Source organism: Mercenaria mercenaria, chromosome 6 (genome assembly GCF_021730395.1).
Source record: "Mercenaria mercenaria strain notata chromosome 6, MADL_Memer_1, whole genome shotgun sequence".
Classification (NCBI taxonomy): domain Eukaryota; kingdom Metazoa; phylum Mollusca; class Bivalvia; order Venerida; family Veneridae; genus Mercenaria; species Mercenaria mercenaria.
The window spans coordinates 42,130,816-42,151,957 of NC_069366.1; the positions used below are offsets into that span (position 1 = coordinate 42,130,816).

The window sequence follows — 21,142 nt, forward strand, 5'->3', positions numbered from 1 at the left end:
ATAGTCGATGCTTTGTTATACTGTTTCAATAAAGGTGTTTCAATCATCAAAATTTAACGACTTGTAAATTTTTCTTTTCTAAAAGAATAATCTATTTATCCTTAATATAAATGTATGCAACACTAATAATCATTTTGATAGCATAAAACAGGTTAATAAGTAAACAGTCCCTGAATTTACTATGTATTTCAAAAGTAAACGTTGCTAAGATGGTAACATTGTTTACCCTCTAACTCGAAAAGCTTTGTCATTGGCCCCTCTTAAAAGTTAAAACTCAACAAAAACAAAACTCCTTCTAAAACTGGTTATGTGACATACTCAGTCAAACCAATTTCAATGACGGGGCAAAAGTGTAATAGTTTCTTCTTTAAAGTAGATCTAAACCAAAATGAAAACATCGAAGTTAAACTCGATATTTCAGTAACTGTTTATCAACATATCCACTACGTACGTCTATAAAAGCCACAGCCTGAAAAAAGTGCTGGTTTCCGTTGTGAATACCACAAGTATGTGCGAAGTACTGTAATAGGATCCGAGCTTCATTAAGTTCTTAATCAATTTCGGGTCTAATTTGCAACTAGTGTTTATTTCATTTCGTCTTCGTGTTGTAGAGAGGGCGTTAAATTGATTCTATAAGCTAGTACAGCTGCAGGCAATGTGTCAAAGACTAGTCCGATTTGTCTGTTCAACCTAAATGCTTGGGGTTATATTGAGAGTAATTGAATGTTTCAACTTCAGATAATTATTAAAGACAGAAAGCAACACGATTGTCCTCTGGCATAATAGATAGAAACAACCGGAAATTAAGTATTGTCAAAGCTGTTACCACAGCAACCAAGTCAAGTTTCTGGACTTCAGTGCGGTACAAATGTGTTTGGTCGAGTTAAAATATGCCATTTACTTTGCTTCTTCGAACACTTGCAAGTAAACTGTAATCAGATTCGGTATAAGAAAACATATACCGCCGGGTACATTTATTGTTTGTTTCATTTAAAATGCAGTCTGTAAGCCTTCAGCATTTGTAAATGCATTTGTAAATGCAAGACTGATCCTTTAGACGAGACAATTCACAAAATTATGTTTGCAGGAGCTTTACGTATGAGACACCATTAATTTAAACGCGCATTTAAGTGTGCATTTTCTTTTATAACAATATACTACTTTAAGAAAGGAAGTGTCAGTGCTGAAATGTTTACTACTGTTTTATTGTTTGTCAGAATTTATGAATGAACTTTAATGCTTAATATTCTGTGTGGGAAGAAAGGATAGTGGAATATTGGTAACAATCCTTCGCTGTGTCCGGATGTTTTCAATGATTCCTTGAGTATATATGAAGAGTGAGTTCCGTTAGTAAGTGGTAAAATATGGGCTTGAACAATACTAATTGGAATTGTATCGTGAACGTGCCTTACAAATAAATAGAAAATATTGTTTCCTGTTTGTGCTGACAGCTTTAGGCATGCGGTCTTTTTACTACGAGGAAACGAAAAGTTCACTAATTTTGACTTACAAGAACCTGCGAACGTGACATACGAAGAAAATATGCGGAACTCTTGATGATTTCGAAAACAGTACATTAGTTTCAACATGGAGGCTAGTTATAGGCTTTGGTTGAACTAATTTCAGGATATTTTTTTGCTGTGGAATAAATAGTATGTAAGGAAATGAAACAGAGAAAAAAGCGCTTAAAATATAATGTCACATTTTTGAGATATTGCATCTGGAATTCTGAAGTAACGTCTAATACGTATTGTGGCCGTTAACGTGTACCATATGCTGTATTGTTGTATTTCTGGTATATTCATAGCATAAATGTTTGCTTTTCGTATCAGAAAAAAAGATATTGTATTTTACCATCTTTGTCAAAAAGCGCCGGGCCGTCAAAATTCAGAACATAGAATTTCTAACCAGATTTATACATACATGTACATATTCCTAAAACAAACTCGTCGACATTAAAGTTAAAATGGTTGGTCACCAAACATGTGTATCTCAAAGCGGATTTGTAAAATAAAGATGTATTGACAATATTACTGCAGATATGTGGAGTACTTGATAACACCAGTATTACTCGAAATTCATAAACAGCTACAGCAATTACTTATAAAGTGCTTCTTGAGCTGCTGCATTTTTCATTGCATTTTCGTTTAATTTTATTTTTGATAAATTTGCAGTACTTTAGTTAAAATCTAAAGTAAGCTGGCCTTAGATATCACCAAATTTTCAGACTTTGGTTAGGATTTTCTTTTGAGAACTTTTTCCTGGAATGCATAAGTAACTAAAAACTGTAAATCATCAAGAAAACTTTATGTTGGAATTAGTTTAGGGTTCTGAAATTATTTCTAGTAATATAACGGGTCTATTCTGGCCGTAGCCTACAATTAGGCATTACTGTTGGATCCACCTTTTCCATAATTACTCTTTAATTATATGACATTTACAGTACCATTTATATTATACAAAAATCTAAAGATCTGCAGAGTGGTAAAAGAAACGTTTTAAATTTTCAGAATATCATTAATACTTTGAATTTGTCATTCAAAATGATATACTTTTCCACAAAATGAGTCTTCAAACAATTTCATAGGTCAGATTTTTTCACAGGGAATACACATCCACACTATTATAGACTTCTTAAAACGAGAAGACCACATACTACCAACCCTGGAAACCTTTAGCATTGTGTACATGTAACTGCGATTTGGAACAAACAGAAGTTAAGCATGTACATGAGACAATTATTTCAATAATTGAATGATAAAGTGATATGCCGAATGTAACGTTGAAAAAGCCATGTAACACAAAGTGGTTAAACTAATGTTGTTGAAAACACAGTTTACGCTAACATGCCACATACATGTATACCGTTCATGAATGTTTTATGACAAAACTTTTGCTGATCACTTGTTTAAAACCGTGCTCACTCTAAAATAAAAAAAAAGTAATTTCTAACACATACAGCGGAGAGGGAATTTGATTATAATGTACGAAAATGCAATGAAGTATGTAACTAAGTTAATGTGACATTTTCTTTAACATTTCCTTACAGATACATGTAAATGACTTGAGACATAGTTATCATTTGAGTATTTACTGAGATCTCTTACATAAAAGGATATAAATAGTTCAATTTCAGCAGCATGAACATGCGCAAAATTGTGCTCGGCGCCATCAATGACTCACCTTTCATATGACACTGAACCAACAATCCAAAATACTGCTGCCGTTTTCGTCTTGGTGACTGCTGCTTTGTGACAAAATGCACAAACACACGGTCAAATGCAATAAAATGTGCAATAAAACGTGCAGCGTAGTAAGCTCGTGCAGTAAAAGCACGTGAATATCTAATAGTATTAGAATTAGGATCAACATACTCCTGTCACTCTAAAACAAACATTAATTCATTTTATACTGTAACTATGAGAAGAAACATGGGAGGACGTTAACAAGGATAAGCTCCCTAAAATAGATACAATGTATGTATGTGGGTGGGGGGATATGAAAATCTGAATGACTCGTGTCCTGGTGTAAGGATAAACCTGGCAACAAAACAAGAAACTTATGATATATGTAATATCTTTTATATAGAGATTCGGCATGACTGTTAATTTACATGATAAAATAGCACGAAACAAACATGTCTGATATTGCGATTCTTTCAAAGCTGATTTTACTTAAGGGAAACCTTACACAGTCATCCTATCTTTGTGATCCGAGATCACTGTTCGTCACTTCTAGTGATTCTGATTTCGTTTTGCGGATGTAATAAGGTTTTGAAACCATTGATGATAAGTTCGTCAAAGCTAACAGCATTTATCCTTTGTATAAAGATTAGTATAGAAATAAACGTATGGAAACATACTGGTTGCAGCGTAGAAATTACGCATATCTGTAGCGGCTATTTTATTATAAATTGTAACAAAACCTTGAACAGCATGGTGAGTCACCTGTCTACAATATAGCTAAATGCGAAATATCATCCTCTAAAATGTCAAATTGTAACATAGTTACAGCTTATTTCGTTTGATTGTAAAGATGCAATCTAAGTTTAATTGCAATTTCCTAAACGACAATAGCTATAAAGTTTAATTGCTGTATTCAGCAAAAAAAATGATCCCATATTAAATCTGCGTTGTTGGATCCTTCGCGTAGATTACATTGGATAAAGTAAAATTTAAATGGAAAATAATAAAAAAAAATATTGACTATAAAGCGACAGTAAATGACATGCTGGAAGTAGACAAGATGCTAAAGCTCAGCCACGCCTTACATTAACGTAACATTTAATTAAGCAAGGTAACAGTGCCCTTACGCATTTTGCACAAAAATAGAATTACTCAGGATAACATATTACATTTTTTTTTCACAACGGCAGGAAATTTTAATGTTTGTAGTTGCTTGTTGTTGTTATTTTTTTCATGCCTGTGATCGGTTCTTTGTTGTTATTATCATTTTGATGCGCACTGTATTGAGTTTTATCGCGAAACAGTTCATATCAAGATTTCACTATCAGCTAGATGACACCAAGACCAGGACCAGCTTTAAAGCGGTAATTTACCAAGATTACACGATGCCACTATCATGATTACGCAATAGCAATCATTCGAGGGCGATACGCGAAGCGCGAGAGCGCAAAAATTGCGAAATATGTTTATGAAACGCGAAGCGCGAGACCACGACAGCGAAGCGTAAGATCACGATGGCGTAACTGCGAAATAACTGCACGCTTCACCATCACAATCTCTGAACACCATAATTGTGAGACAAACCAAGTCTGTTTGTACTATGCAATTTACAATCTATCTATGTATGTTTTAACAAGAGGGCCATAATGGCCCTATATCGCTCACCTGTTATCATTACACTTAAGGACAAGAAGGTAAAAAAAATCATACTCAAGATCAATCAAAAGAATTATGAGAAAATATAGTTGAAATTTTCTTAAAGTTACTTCAAATAAAATTATTTTCAAATCAGGCCAGTAGTTTCATGCCCGAAGGATTATATCAGAGGACAGGAGCAAAATTTTGACTGATTAAGCCCAAAGGACAGGAACAACAGAAGGAAGAAATTAAAAATTAATCTAAGTACTCAGAAAAAATATCTAAATCCAAAGGACAGGAACAACAAAGGGAAGAAATTAACCAAAAAGAACAAGGTACAGATATGTCAAAATATACCTAAGACTTGGAGGTACCATCCATGTTGTACCACAGAAAAGTGGTCTCGGTTTTTCCCTACGGCCAATAATAAAAAAAGTTACTAAATAAGCTATTTATAGTAACATAAAAGGGAAGTAATTAAACAAAAAATATTGTAAGTGAACAAATGAAGGATCTGCCAAATAAAAATAAAAGCACTGCAATGTAACGCAAATGCAGAGCAATATACACACAAAACAATGTCATATGACCTTTGACCCCTAAGTGTGACCTTGACCTTGAAGTGAGCCATCCGAAACATGCGCTCTACACGTCGTTTCGATAGGGTGAACATTTGTGTCAAGTTTCTTTGAAATCCTTCAAGGGGTTCAAGAGTTACAGAGCGGAAGGGAAATTGCTAACCAACAGACAGACAGACAGACGGACGCCGAGGCGATAACATAATACGTCCCTTCGAGCGTATAAAAAGGAATCGAGATCTTATGGTGATACAAGTTGTGTGCAAGTTTGGTTAAAATCAAATCATAAATGAAGCTGCTATTGTGCAGACAAGGTCAAAATAGCTGATTTTGGCCCTTTCAGGGGCCATAACTCTAGAACCCATAATGGGATCTGGCTGGTTCAAAAAAAGAACCGAGGTCTTATGGTGACACAAGTTTTGTGCAAGTTTGATTAAATTCAAATCATAAATGAAGCTGCTATTGTGCAGACAAGGTCAAAATAGCTAATTTTGGCCCTTCCAGGGGCCATAACTCTGGAACTCATAACGGGATCTGACCAGTGCAAGAAAGGAACCAAGATCTCATGGTGATACAAGTTGTGTGCAAGTTTGGTTAAAATAAAATCATAAATGAAACCACTATCGTGCAGACAAGAAATTGTTGACACACAAAATAGCAAATTCTGGCCCTTTAAGGGGCAATAACTCTAGAACCCATGATGAGATCTGGCCAGTTTTCGAAAGGAACCGAGATATCGTGCCAATACAAGTTTTGTACAAGTTTGATCAAAATTGCTTGCAAGATATGGTCTCTATCGTGTTCACAAGATATTGTGGACGGACGGACGGACGAAGGGCGATCACAAAAGCTCACCTTGTCACTACGTGACAGGTAAGCTAAAAAGAATCCGCGTCGAATTTGGCACAGTTATACTTATTTGAAGATTGTATCGATTAAGAGTTTTCTTTCATTATGTACGTATTAAATAATGCTTTGTCTTAATGAAGCATAGAATTATATACATCATTTTTATCAAAAGCGGACTGACTAAGCAATCAAAGTGGAGGAACGTTTTTAGTTTTGACGAGGTCTCGAATCATTACCATAAAGACACAAAAGGGATCTTTTTTATAGGAAAACTACATTGTCCCACAAATATTGTTGATTTTTTTCCATATTTCATTTTTACACTGACCTTAATTAAAGGGAAAGGAATTGAGTTTTGATGTTAATCCATTTAACTGGGATTTTTTCAATCATTTAAAGAAGTGAAAGCATTTTCAAAATAAACTTAAAAATAAGAAAGTTATGAGCATTTAAATATTTGATTATAAATGGCGGCCATTTTGTTTCCATAGCAACAAAAAACAAAATGGCGGATTTATTAAATTTTTAGACACATATTTTTAAAACATGTATTGACTTATTTCTGTAAAATAATTTCTCTATTTTTTCCAGATATAATGAAAGAAATGTTCTTAAATTTCAAACTGCCATATCATTTTCAATAGTGGTCCGAATTTGAAAATTCTTGCAGCGTTATGAAAGGCTTGACGATGGCTTTCATATGAAATTAACTTATTGTCAGGCTTTCCTTGTCCTTTAAAGCATCTTGAACGTTCATATATGTGAACAATTTCATAGATGTTTCGCGGAAAGAAAATATACTAAACAAAACAGCTAACCCGTGATTATGTTATTTTGTCAATATCTTAAATACTTCTTTGAAGTTGAGTGTACAATCAGAACAATATGGTGTTTATGAAATGTCAAGCTTTCAACAAAATCAAACCATGCCGTCGGGTAAATTAATTAATCCCATTTTGAAAAGTCACAAAAATAAAGCTAAAATGTCTACAATTTACAAACTAGTGTAAAACGAAAATGTTGTGCCCTGTCTCAAAACAAAATTTGATATTTGTTTGATATTTAACCACTTCCAGTAAAAAATAAAAACAAAAACAATATGAACACCTCAGTCTGTTTTCTTACTAGTTTTCTAACAACTTGTATATGTATTTCGTGGCTTGGGGTAGTAATATGAATAAAGTTATATCTACACTATTGACATTATGATATTAACAACACTTTGTTCTAAAGGTGGGTTAATTTCAAGTTATTTTAAGATACTATAGCAAATATAGCAAATGACAGGTTAAGCGTCACAAAATTTAGGTAATAAACAAACACATATATTCTTATAATGATTTATAAACAATATACAAAAACAAATACAAAGTCAGTTGTATATGAACAAACTTTTGGTATGATAGCTATTTGGTGCCAGCTTGTGGAGTCAACGTTTGCAAACAGGTGTCTATATCCAGCGTAAATATTTGTATGAGAACAATTTGAACAATCTAAACAGAAGCGGCGTTGAAATATTACATTATTCAACAACAATGTGTGTAGCGTTATAACATCTAAACTGGTATCAAAACGCTGAAAGATGCACTGTAAAACATGTATTTACGTAACAAAAAATCTGTTGCGGACGAATTAACAAATGTCAAACTTCATATTTCAGACATACATAGGGAACATATGTGCAAACGTCGGCAATGACGAATATGTTTGCTAAGTGATATTTATGAGGAATATCTACAAGGGCCCAGGGTGCAGAAATCCAAAACAGCAGATTGGCTGTTGCTCAAATTAGAAATTGACCAATGACACGATTTCTTTCTGAGACAGATCTCAAAATTCAGTTGAGTAACATTGGAGCCAATTCACAGGAGAAGAGTTTTTCACAAAATTTTGCATAAAGATAATCCTTACAGCTGCATAAACGTCTGTACATTTTCAACAATATAACATTGATCAAAAAAGAAATTATGGCATGCAGTATGAACTATGGTACTTAAAACGTTGATGAAGTAGAACTCCTGAACTGACTGTTTCAACTAAGATAGACTATAACAATGTACATACATGTATGTGGGGAGCACACTATCCAAACAGCAAACAGGTCCGCCATAACTTGATGGTAAATGAATACGTCAAATAATGCACTGAACATGATATACAGATAATACATGTTTGTAGGTATATTTAAATGAAAATAAATGAAAACGGAAATAAAGTCATATCAAGTAGATGATATACTTCTAAATTTTGATTACCATACTATAATCACATGAAATCGTATCATACTGTCTTATCATGCTGGTACGCTGTTCTCAAATATGACAAAGTTTCAACTCTTCCGCATGCATGCGGTGCATTAATTTGCAAATTTAATAACTGAGGGCGCTACGTTCACTGCAAGCAACATACTTTACATGATTAATGATCTAACCTTTAACGCTGCATGGATTTACAAATTATGTAATACAGGCATTTACTCCTTATTTCTCTTTTTGACTGTTCATCATTTCATGATATAATGCAGTTTCTTATATATAAAAATGAAAAAATGTCTGCAACGATTTGCTAGTAAGCAAATTCAGACGAGATTGTACACGTGCACTACTTCTCCAAGACCGACGACCACCATTTTGTTCCCCATTGGTTCTATTGCGACATCTTGCGGTGATATGGGAACCAAAATCGACTTTATCAACGTTCCATCAGGAGATATTTGGAGTACTTGCCCCGAGTCGTGTGAACAGACGTATATATTTCCTTGGCAGTCAAGCGCCATTCCACGGAGATCCGTCCTTCTGTATGTATTTCGAAAAACCTGCTTTCCAGCTCCATTATAGCAAGAAATTGCATCACGATCTGACATGTAAATGTAATTTTTCACAGGATCGTAAGCTACGCCTCCTAGTCCCTTGTAGTCGCGTTTGCGCGTCATGGTCTTTTCTACGCGACCATTCCTTTCTATTATAGATAAACTTCTGCAGGCCTTCGAGTATAGTATACCGACTAATTTCCCACGATAATTACTTATTCTATAAGCCTTGAAAGAGGTGTGCAATTCGCGAACATTTGACAAAAACTTTCCCTCTACTGACATGAGCTTTATCACGCATTCTTCCGGAAGGGCTACGGCAGCCATTCTGTCTGGCAGCATGCTGACTCCACGTGGAGGTGAATTTAGTTTCGACGACGACCGAAACATTCCGAATGCGTCAAACAGCTTCACGCAACAGTTGTTGAAATCAGACAGGATAATTTCGCCTGTATCAGAAATATCAACCGAATTAAAGATGCAGCCATTCCTGTCTCCTTTGACTTTGCCATTGATGATTCCATTTTTCTGCGCAGAACAGTGTCTGAATGGTTTTGACATTTCCCGTTTCTCGGAGATTTCTACATATCCCATCCGATCCACCATTTTCGCCATTCTCACTAGATTCTCGTCAGCTGTGAACATCAAATCAACATCCTTGTAGTCGATTCTCTCGTTATCGGCCATATGTTCGTACTTTTCGACTTCCTCTTTTAATGTCTGAGTTGCTAGAACTTGCTGGTAATCTGTCCCGGCATCTAATGTGCTCTGTATTGTTGAAAGAGCACTCTGGATAGAATCTCGGAGTCCCTTGCTGCGGTCAATCTTTCCTTGCAGAATGTCCTCATAATCACGACAGACAGCGTCAATTTCATCCTTCATTTTTTCTTCCAGCTCATCAAGAAGTTGTATTATTGACATTTTTAGTTTAGCAACTTCGTCAAGAATCCCCTCTTTCCTAGTGATAAGCCTGGCCTTTGACTGCTCTTTGATGGATAAGACATGATCTACAACATTAATACAATGCCTCAGTCTTTGCTGAAGAGATTTATTCGTTTTCTGAGATCGATTCGTCCGAGCAACTCTATCAATAGCTAATATGGTGTCACAACGTCGGTGGTGGATTGCCACGCACGTGTTACACACCATGCACTGGTGGTCTTGGCAGTACAAGTCTAGCAGTTTGCCTCTATGTTCGGGACATATTTCACGTGACCGGATCATGTGTACAGGCCTTTCCTTAAGGTCGTCAATATCCATCAATGCGTGGCTTTTGGTTATTTTCATTCCTCGATGACTTTTCGTACACATATCACACAGGGCTTCTCTGCACGTGGGACACCAGTATAAAGCTTGTACAATCTCGTCATTTTCCGCACATGGGCTACACTTCCTGTCATTACGAAGCGTCAAGGCCATTGATCGTTCCGTGCGCTCCGAACGCTCCGTAAACTCATCGACTGAAGATCTTCTTGATCGAGACGTCATCGTAAATGATTCCCCCGGCAATTCGGGAGCCCACTTTTCAGATTCTGGCACGTTTTCCGCCTGGTCAGGTTTAGGAACCGGATTCAGCTCACGGCAAACTGGGCACGGAAAAAAACGATTTTTCCCTCCCGGAAGTTTAGCTATGTAAATATCCAAGCAAGTCTCGCAAAACGAATGTAGGCACGTCAAGCTCTTGGGGTTCTTGAACCGACTGTGGCACAACTGACAGTTTAGAAGTTCGTCCGAAAATGCGTTGATAGATTTTCTCGGCGATACGCGAGACTGTGTAAGCTTAAAGGTTTCGCCAATTTCCGAGTCGGTCTCCATCTGGGAAAGACGAGAGAGCATTATGAAGAGTTAAAAATCCAAAACTTCTTCGCAAAGTCATGTCATAATGTTTTTCATTATTCCATTTAATTGGTGATTTTGTAAAGAAAGTGATTTCGTTGCATAAATGAGAGTTTAAATGAACGAAACCAAAGCGGTTTCGAAGTGTTTGACAATGAAATCAATGACTCGATCAGTTAAACACCAAAAGGCGTAATCAGGTCGTTAAGACAAAATATAGGAGTTATTTGTATGTATTGTTCTTTTGTTGTATAGCTTTTTGTATATGCAGTGTATCTATTGACTTAAGACAAGTGAATATGGCGACAATAAAAGCTGTGGAAAATAATGAGAATAGTGCCGGTGTAATGAAGTATTTCGACCCCCATAGAATAACGACCCCCCGGTCATTATTCTATAGAAAATGTGACTCCTTTCCTGTAAAATATTGACTCCCCTTATAAAAAACTGACTCCCTTTGAAAACTCTATAGAATAACGACCCCCCGGTCATTATTCTATAGAAAAACTGACCCCTCCAAGTAAAATACTGACTCCCTAAAGATGACTCCCTTCGAATCTCATAGAATAACGACCCCGGTTATTATTCTATAGAAAAAGTGGCTCCTTCCATGTAAAATACTCACTGCCGAAATTACTACATTCGAACTCTCATACAATATCGATTCCCGGACATTATTCTATCTAAAAAAGTTACGTACTCTTTCCGTGTAAAACACCGGCTCCTAAAAAGACTCGACGATAATGTCTATTAAAAAGTGATCCCCACCAAACCTAACGGACAATTTTACCAGATCTACAACTCTAATACCCTCCATTGCCAATAGTTAACATTTTGATTGTACTACTACTACTGGCGCCGCTACTTCTATTGCTATTACTACATGTACTTCTTCTTCTTCTACTACTACTACTACTACTACTTCTACTACTACTACTACTACAACTGCTACTACTGATACTACTATACCTGCTTCCACTAATACGTCTTGTACATCTACCTCTTCTTCTCCTGCTGCTGTTGTTGCTGTCACTTATTCCTCTGCTGCTGCTGCTGCTGCTACTGCAACTGCCACTACTACTACTACTACTACTACTACTACTACTACTTTCTATTGTTGCCGCTACCGTACTTTACTGTCACTGCTAAGTATTGCAACTTCTATTAATACTAAGTTCTATGCTAGCAGGGCATGTTCTAATCTCTGGCCTGACCTGGCCCGACCTGGCCTGGCCTGGCCTGGCCCGATGAGCCCATTTTTCGACTGGGCCGGGCCAGGCCATAGATTTCAATTTTGTAAAAGGTGAAAGTGATTTCTATAACATCTTTAAAATCTGACTTTTGGAACTTATTAATTGAGGAATAAGTTTGGATATTTCAGACATTATATAAATACATTTTGAATTCCCACTCTGTAAAATTATACACCTGGGAATAAGCCTGTAGCTAACATAACTATTAAGTCTAATTTAAAGGTGATGCCTTATTAATTGTTATGACTATTATCAGGGGATCTCCACCTCAATGGACTCTTGACTGGCGGCTTGGTTTTCCCCCAATTGAATAACCTAACTAATTATTATTATTTTGTCTATAATAGTATTGAGGATTATTTAGTATTGTCCGAAATTATTGAACTACCACTGAAGAATATTCCGTATGCGTCCGTAAATAAATTTTCGGTGCCCAAACATAAATAAAAATACAAATATTGAAAACCAAATAAAATACAAACATTTCTTTACCGCCAGGTCGTACATGCAGATATAGTTGTGCTGACAAAACGTTCGGCTACCAATCTCGAGTTCGAGACACCTGTTGGACCATTTTCATTATCTTTTTTTTTTAAATTTCATCTGTAAACTTAGCATGCAGGAAAATTGTCACTTATCGTGATTTATTGTTCATCTATAGAAAGAAATACACAAGTATTTGCCATTCTTCTACATACAAGTTATTACCATAAAATGTTGTAAGAATAAAAACAGTATCAATAAAATGACATTATATTGATTTAATGAAAACAATCTGAATTGAAATCGAACCCACGGTAACATGCGTGAAAGTCGGAGAACTTATCACTATGCCACTGTGCCATTAGTAGACTATGCATGTTATTTTGGTCAATTTAGATATTTTCAGGTTACAAATATGGTGTAAAATAAAGAAAACGCCCGAAAATATTGGCGAAGATTAATGAGTGGCACCTGTCAATACTAACAGACAACAACTTTCAATTTATAAAAAAATGCTGTCACCGTTCTAGGATCTGGGATAGTGTGATGCAGGGAAGCGATAAATAAATTTTGGAGTTTAGGTTATACAAATACTGAATATTTTTGTAATACTGTTTTTATATTGGTCTAAGTATGTGAAAAAATCCTACAGTTTTGTGAAACAGGCTCAAGAGCATCTTTTAGCGTTAAATATTTCACTTAGAAATAACATAAACACAATGCACCATTATTTTTTGTGCAAGAAAAATATCAACAATCTAAAATGCCAACACCCTGGCAATGAGTTAGAGGTCCCACAATGAATATTATTTTCATTACTCTTCCATAAATTGAACATCAGCTTAATTAAACCAAACACACATTAAAAGTTCAACTGAACAGTTAAGAGGTCAGCTAAGGATAGTAGGGACACAACCTGTAATTACAATTCCCAAAGAGATGCATTCACTGCATGCAAATATTCAGTTATATTGCAGCAGGTAAACTTATCAATGAAATTAGCCATTAGTTTTAAAACCAAGTGTTAAAGTTGACTTTAAATAATTTAATCACAGCAAAAATATGGGTAGTTATCGTTTAGTTACACCATTTTCTTCAGTGCAAATCTGTATTTCAAATAAGATGAATGATGGCTAATTAATGATTCTCCTGAGGATTGGTTTCTCATTTTGTTTGACCTGCAGCAAGTAAACAATACAGGTTAATACTGCCTGCTACTGTAATTGTATATTTAGATTTTATGGCATTCATTTCTCTATGTACAATAAAATCTGGCCTGGCCTGGCCTGGCCTGACCTGGCCCGGCCCAGTCGAAAATTGGGCTCATCGGGCCAGGCCAGGCCAGGCCAGGCCAGAGAATAGAACATGCCTGCCAGCAGTTTCTTGTGCAGTTTTCTTCTGAAGAATTACTTCATACCGAAGTTTGCAGGGATTATTGATAATGGTGTGTTTTGTGAACGTATTGTGAATTGTTATTTTCCTGAAAAAAATGTATACACCAAGATACAGCGTCTAGAAATAGAATCCCTTTTCCCGTTGCGGAATGCTCTGATTTCTGTGTCAAGTGATGGTATCTGGGGCTAATGGTCAAACGGACGGACGGACGGACGGACAGGGCAAATCTATATGCCACCCTCCCCCGAGTGGGGGCATAAAATGCAACAATTAGGCCTTAGATACATGAGTTATCACTAAATTTGACCAAATGACCGGGGGTCGTTTTTTTATGGGAGTCAATATTCTTCGTGAGGTTCAGTTTACTTCACGTGGGGGAGTCATAGTACTATGATCTGGAGGTCATAATACTATGACCGGGGGGTCACTTTTTCTATAGAATAATGACCGGGGGGTCATTATTCTATGGGGGTCGAAATACTTCATTACACCGGCAACCTGCCCGTTCAGTCAAAGAATACACATTGTTACGGCATGTTCTAATCTCTGGCCTGGCCTGGCCCGGCCTGGCCTGGCCTGGCCTGGCCCGATGAGCTCTATTTTGTACTGGGCCGGGCCAGGCCAGGCCAGGCCAGGCCAGATTTTATTATACATAGACAAATGAATGGCATAAAATCTAAATATACAATTACAATAGCAGGCAGTATTAACCTGCATTGTTTACTTGCTGCATGTCAACCAGTCCTCTGGAGAATCATTAATTAGTCGTCATTCATCTTATTTGAAATACAGATTTGCACTGAAGAAAATGGTGTAACTAAATGATAACTACCCATTTTTTCTGTAATTAAATTATTTAAAGTCAACTTTAACACTTGGTTTTAAAAACTAATGGCTAATTTCATTGATTAGTTTACCTGCTGCAATATAATTGAATATTTACATGTACTGAGAACACATCTCTATGGGAATTGTAATTACAGGTTGTGTCCCTACTATCCTTAGCTGACCTTTTAACTGTTCTGTTGAACTTTTAATGTGTTTGGTTTAGTTAAGCTGATGTTCAATCTACGGAAAAGTAATGAAAATAATATTCATTAATTGTGGGACCTCTAACTCATTGTCAGGGTGTGGCATTTTAGATTATTGATATTTTTCTTGCACAAAAAAATAATGGTGCATTGTGTTTATGTTATTTCTAAGTGATATATTTCATGCTAAAAGATGCTCTTGAGCCTGTTTCACAAGACTTTGTATGATTTTTTTCCACATACTTAGAGCAATATAAAAACAATCTTACAAAAATATTCAGTATGTGTATAACCTAAACTACAAAATTTATATATCGCTTCCCCGCACCATACTATCCCAGGTTCTAGAACGGAGGTAGCATTATTTTAGAAATTGAAAGTTGTTGTCCGTTAGTATTGACAGGTGCCACTCTTTATTTTACATCATTTTTGTAACCGAAATTGACCAAATAACATGCAAAGTTTACCAATGGCACAGTGGCGTAGTGATAAGTTCTCCGACTTTCACACATGTTACCGTGGGTTCGATTTCAATTCAGATTGTTTTCATTAAATCAATATAATGTCATTTTATTGATACTGGTTTTATTCTTACAACATTTTATGGTAATAACTTGTATGTAGAATAATGTCAAATACTTGTGTATTTCTTTCAATAAATGAACAATAAATCACGATAAGTGGTAATTTTCCTGCATTCTAAGTTTACAGAGGAAATTAAAAAAAAAATGATAATGAAAATGATCAAACAGGTGTTTCGAACTTACAGTCCCGAGATTGGTAGCTGAACGTTTATCAGCACAACTTTATCTGCATGTACGACCTGGCAGTAAAGAAATGTTTATATTTTATTTGATTTTCAATATTTATATTTTTATTTATGTTTGGGCACAATTTTTTTACAGAAGTATACAAAATATATTCTTGAGTGCTAGTTCAATAATTTCGGACAGTACTAAATAATCCTCAATAGACAAAATAATAAAATTAGTTAGGTTATTCAATTTGGGGAAAACCAAACCACCAGTCAAGGGTCAATTGAGGTGGAGATCCCCTGATAATAGTCATAACAATTAATCAGGCATCACCTTTAGATTAGACATAATAGTTTTGTTAGCTACAGGCTTATTCCCAGGTGTATAATTTTACAGAGTGGGAGTTCAAAATGTATTTATACAATGTCTGAAATATCCAAACTTATTCCAAAAGTCAGATTTTAAAGTTGCTATAGAAATCACTTTCACGAAATTGAAATCTATGGCCTGGCCTGGCCTGGCCTGGCCCGGCTCAGTCGGAAATTGGGCTCATCGGGCCAGGCCAGGCCAGGCCAGGCCAGGCCAGAGATTAGAACATGCCCATTGTTACTATCAGTCAACATAACTATAATAGATAAAACACAGTACATACGTAATTTGATTTTATTCAGTTATGTTATATTCCGATAACAGTGGTTGTACGTTTATAATGTTCGTTTATAACAAATCAATTACCATGTTTTGTTAATTATGGGGTTTTCAGATTTTTCCATGTATTGTTATTCTATTTAAATGAACCAAAAAGTATGTCCTTATAGCGCTTGAGTCGACATGGAAAATATCTTTTTGAAGTTTAACACGGTGGGAGAATTATTTAATTGATTAGATATCTTCCTTTTTAGTTTTGAAAGTTGATTGTTGATATCGTAAAATATACCATAGCTCTTGTCGTAGGGTAAAATACTCCCAATATTTATGAATGGTCCAAGGGAAATAAATCATGACCTCCTATATTAATCTTCCCAATATTTTGGCATGTGACTTATTTTGCAGAGTATGAAAATATATATGTTTCAAAAGATTGACCTTTGAAGTGACCAGATCGTGATTGGTTAAAATAAGGCACATGCCAAAATATTGGGAAGATAAATATAGGAGGTCATGATTTATTTCCCTTGGACCATTCGTAAGTATTTGAGTATTTTACCCTACGACACTCTCTCTATAGCTTGAAATGTGACTTTTGAAGATATAGTTGTTTTTTTTTCGGCCAACTTTTGACCTACCTAAAGAACCAATAAAAGTTGCACATTAATAATTCTTCAACCAATAAAAACAGCGGGGCTGGAAATAAATGAACACATCACACTGGCCACAGCTTTCGCAGATGCAGTGGTTCTAACGTCGAGGTGGTGGAGGATTCCCCGCAGAAACGGTAGATATATATGGCCGGGTGAATGTAATCGGTAAGTTTATTTTTTCACCTTTAGCTGGAAACAACAAGTGAGACAGGAACCCACATATGTACTCTTCCAGTCACAAACACTTGTTCAGCGCAATATTGTATACAGTTTGATGAGGGACTGTCGTTTTATGTAGAATTTCGATTACTGAACTACCCCTGATTACGTTTGCATTTTAGCTAAGTATGACACTATCAAACAACAACTATTTCCTCGTAATCGCCGAATGATTGTCAGTGCAGGAATATGAACAAATCAACCAAAAATGATTCAAACGCAGAGGCGGTGGATACAGTTGCAACGCATTACGGTGAGTCTGATTCCGTTAGTGACCGTTTTGGGGTTTTTACTTACTTAAACTACACTTTTCCCGGGATTTGACTTAGTTTTGGGGTTTTTATTTACTTAAACTACACTTTTCCCGGGATTTTGACATAGTTTTGACCATTGCATCACTTTGATACAAGACAGCAGTAAAAAAAAAACTCGATGTTTAGTTGGATAATGTTCTACTTATTTGCACTTACGTTTCTTACTGTTGAATAATACCAAAAGTAACCTATACACCATGTTTTTATCGTAATAACTGCATTGAAAATGTTGCTGCATATTGGTTGTTTATATGAACACATGAAAGAGTACTTAAACATTCAATTTTCCCCAAAATATAAACAAAATATCAATAGGTTATATCGAATGTTAAATTATTCGATTTTTACATCATATACCTTAACCTATTGACTAATGTACAATAAAAGGAATGATAAGTAGATATATAATAATAGCATGTCATAATAAGAAAGTGGAATTGAGCTGCTGCGTTACATAAGTTTAGGTGATTTTTAGCTCGACTATTCGAAGAATAGGGGAGCTATCCTACTCACCCCGGCGTCGGCGTTAGCGTGAGCGTTAGCGTTATTGCTTTTCATATTTTGCATACTTGTTTACCATCATGACCCCAGTCTGTAAACAGGAGCAGACAACTCTATCAAGCATTTGGACTGAATTATAGCCCCTTTTCGACTTAGAATATGCTTATTGTAATGTTAAAATTTTACTCATAGCTTATATTATACTATCAAGCACTGAGAATAGACGAGCGCGCTCTTGTTTTATTTGGGCTGACTTATCTTTACTTCTACAATATGCTTTTATTTTCTGAATTGTACCACAGCATTTCAAACTGACAAGAAAAAAGTCAACATTTTTTGTTTGTGTATTGAAAACTAAACGAAGAAACAGATTACCAACGTCTTACAAAATATACAGAAAACCATGATACGACAAGTAAAAGGCTAGAACTTCAATCACCTCTCAAAAGGTTTCAAACAAAAGATTCTATTTCTTATAGTAGCGTATGAATTTAAGCATTAATTAATACATAAATCACAGCACGTGTGTCATGTGGTGTAAGATGAGCTTTTCCAGAAACAGTAAAACACGGGAGAATCCTGTCTGGCATACATCAAATATAAATAATATGCCAAAAAAAAATAAACTTCTGTATGCTCTTTTGCGGAAAGAAATTTCACGTAAATTTAAAACAGAAAGCTGTTATTACTAAATATTTTCATATTAGTAATTCGGCCTCGGTTTGGAACAGGTTGTCGAAAGTATTTTCAATTATATAATACAAAGTTGTTCGATGTATTAGGCCTATTTGCAGTAAATAAGAATGTTGATAAGAAATTTAAGCATTCCAGCAATCGTGTTAGTAAGAAAAGGACTTTAAGCGAAACGAAAAGCAAGTATCCAACTATGTAAAATCGATGTTAATAGTTTAACTGAATAAACATAGTGATCGAATGTCCTTTATTATGTTTCTTTTTGTCCTACACTTTCATTCGGGATGAAGGCATAAAAAAAGTTAATAAGCTCCCACTAAAATGCATGGGTACAAATTTAAAGCAAAATCACGGGGTAACGTGTTTTAGAATACCCAGTTCAAGTTAGGCAATACCCAATTCAAACTAAAATGATGGGGTAATATTCAAACTCACCCTGAAAACTTATAATATGTTACTCTGCACAGTAGAGTTACTTAATTGTTAGTAAGCATGTGTTGAAATACAGCACAAACTATAGATCGGTAATTTTTTATAAGTAGTCATTTAATAACATATACTATTTCTAAACGTTGAGTTAGTATGGCTATCTGGTGATGTAATGTTCATAACAAAGTCAAATCCCGGGAAAAGTGCAGTTTAAGTTTAAAGTACGGAGCGGACATTAAAGGAATTGGACACACTGTAATGCATCGCAATTGTGTCCACCACCCAGTGCGTTGGAATCATTTTTGGTCCATTATTTTATGTACCTGCATTGACAAATCGCCGATTACGAGGAAATAGTTGTTGTCTGATTGTGTCATACTTACGCTAAGATGCAAAAGTAATCAGGGGTTGTTTTTTAATTGAAATTCTACATAAAAGCACCGCCTTGCGGGTGCTGACGCTCATCTGATTTTTTTGTATAATAGAAATATTGTTCTACCCATGATTTTCTAAGTCCAAAAAGGGCCATAATTCTTGCAAAAAGCAGGATGGAGTTATGTTTCTTGATGTACAGAGTCATCTTATGATGGTGAACAACTGTTGCAAGTTTCAAAGCAATAGCTTGAATAGTTTAGGAGAAAAGTTTACCTAAACATAAAACTTAACCAAGAAATCTGATATATTCTAAGTCCAAAAGGGGCCATAATTCTTGCAAAAAGCAGGACAGAGTTATGTTTCTTGCTGTACAGGGTCAGCTTATGATGGTGAACAAGTGTTGTAAGTTTTAAAGCAATAGCTTTGATAATTTATGAGAAAAGCTGACCTAAACATAAAACTTAACCAAGAAATCGGACTTTCTAAGTCCAAAAGGGGCAATAATTCTTGCAAAAAGCAGGATGGAGTTATGTTTCTTCATGTACAGGGTCAGCTTATGATGGTGAACAAGTGTTGCAAGTTTCAAAGCAATAGCTTTGATAGTTTAGGAGAAAAGTTGACCTAAACATAAAACTTAACCAAGAAATCTGATATTTTCTAAGTCCAAAAGGGTCCATAATTCTTGCAAAAAGCAGGATGGAGTTATGTTTCTTGTTGTACAGGGTCAGCTACTGATGGTAAACAAGTGTTTCAAGTTTCACAGCAATACCTGTGATAGTTTTGGAGAAAATTTGACCTAAACATAAAACTTAACCAGGCAACGTCAACGCCAACGCCAGCCGATCAAATGACAATAACTCATTTTTTTTTCAAAAAATCAGATGAGCTAAAAATCAGCAGTCCCAGTCAAACTGTACAGAAGTGTTTACATTAATGGCAAAGAATTGTTATGAACAAGTGTTTGTGGCTGAAAGAGTACATATATGGGCTCCTGTCTCACTTGTTGTTTCCGGCCAAATTTGAAGAAATAAGATGAACTCATTAGGAAACTTACCGGTAACAGCGGAAATACATTCACCCAGCTATATTTATCCACCGTTTCTGCAATGAATCCCCCAACGCCGCCGCGAGCGTAGGAACCACCGTTTCTGAAATGAATCCTCCACCGCCGCGGCGTAGGAACCACCGTTTCTGCGAAAGCTATGGCCAGTGTGATACTGACATGCCTGAAATTAATATATTGTTTCACAAAAAGTTTTGTTACATTTCAACAGACTATTACATAGATATGGTAGATACTGTCATTTAATGATGACGTTTATTGGAGAAGCACAAAACAGAACTGTAAACAAGAGGTATTTAAACACACGAAATATTGGTTTTTTACCTGAATGATGATTGATTTTTAGTACAAAAGGCTTGGAACTCCAATTTTGTACAATTATTTGTGTAGTGCAGATGACGGTTTTTAATGTACTTGGCGATTGATTTCCATCGC

At 35.6% G+C, this 21,142-nt stretch overlaps 1 protein-coding gene across 1 annotated transcript; it reads right to left on the reverse strand.

Annotated features, from left to right (window-relative positions):
* Positions 1–8,237: 8,237 nt before the first annotated feature.
* Positions 8,238–11,023, reverse strand: LOC123549143 (E3 ubiquitin/ISG15 ligase TRIM25-like). Its single transcript, XM_045336987.2, has one exon. It carries the CDS (start codon positions 10,893–10,895, stop codon positions 8,829–8,831), a length of 2,067 nt encoding a protein of 688 aa, XP_045192922.2. The 5' UTR covers positions 10,896–11,023; the 3' UTR covers positions 8,238–8,828.
* Between the last annotated feature and the right edge of the window lie 10,119 nt (positions 11,024–21,142).

Bases quoted from the DNA above. Each gene is read 5' to 3' on its own strand.
- LOC123549143 (XM_045336987.2), bottom strand. From the start codon at position 10,895: ATGCTCTCTCGTCTTTCCCAGATGGAGACCGACTCGGAAATTGGCGAA.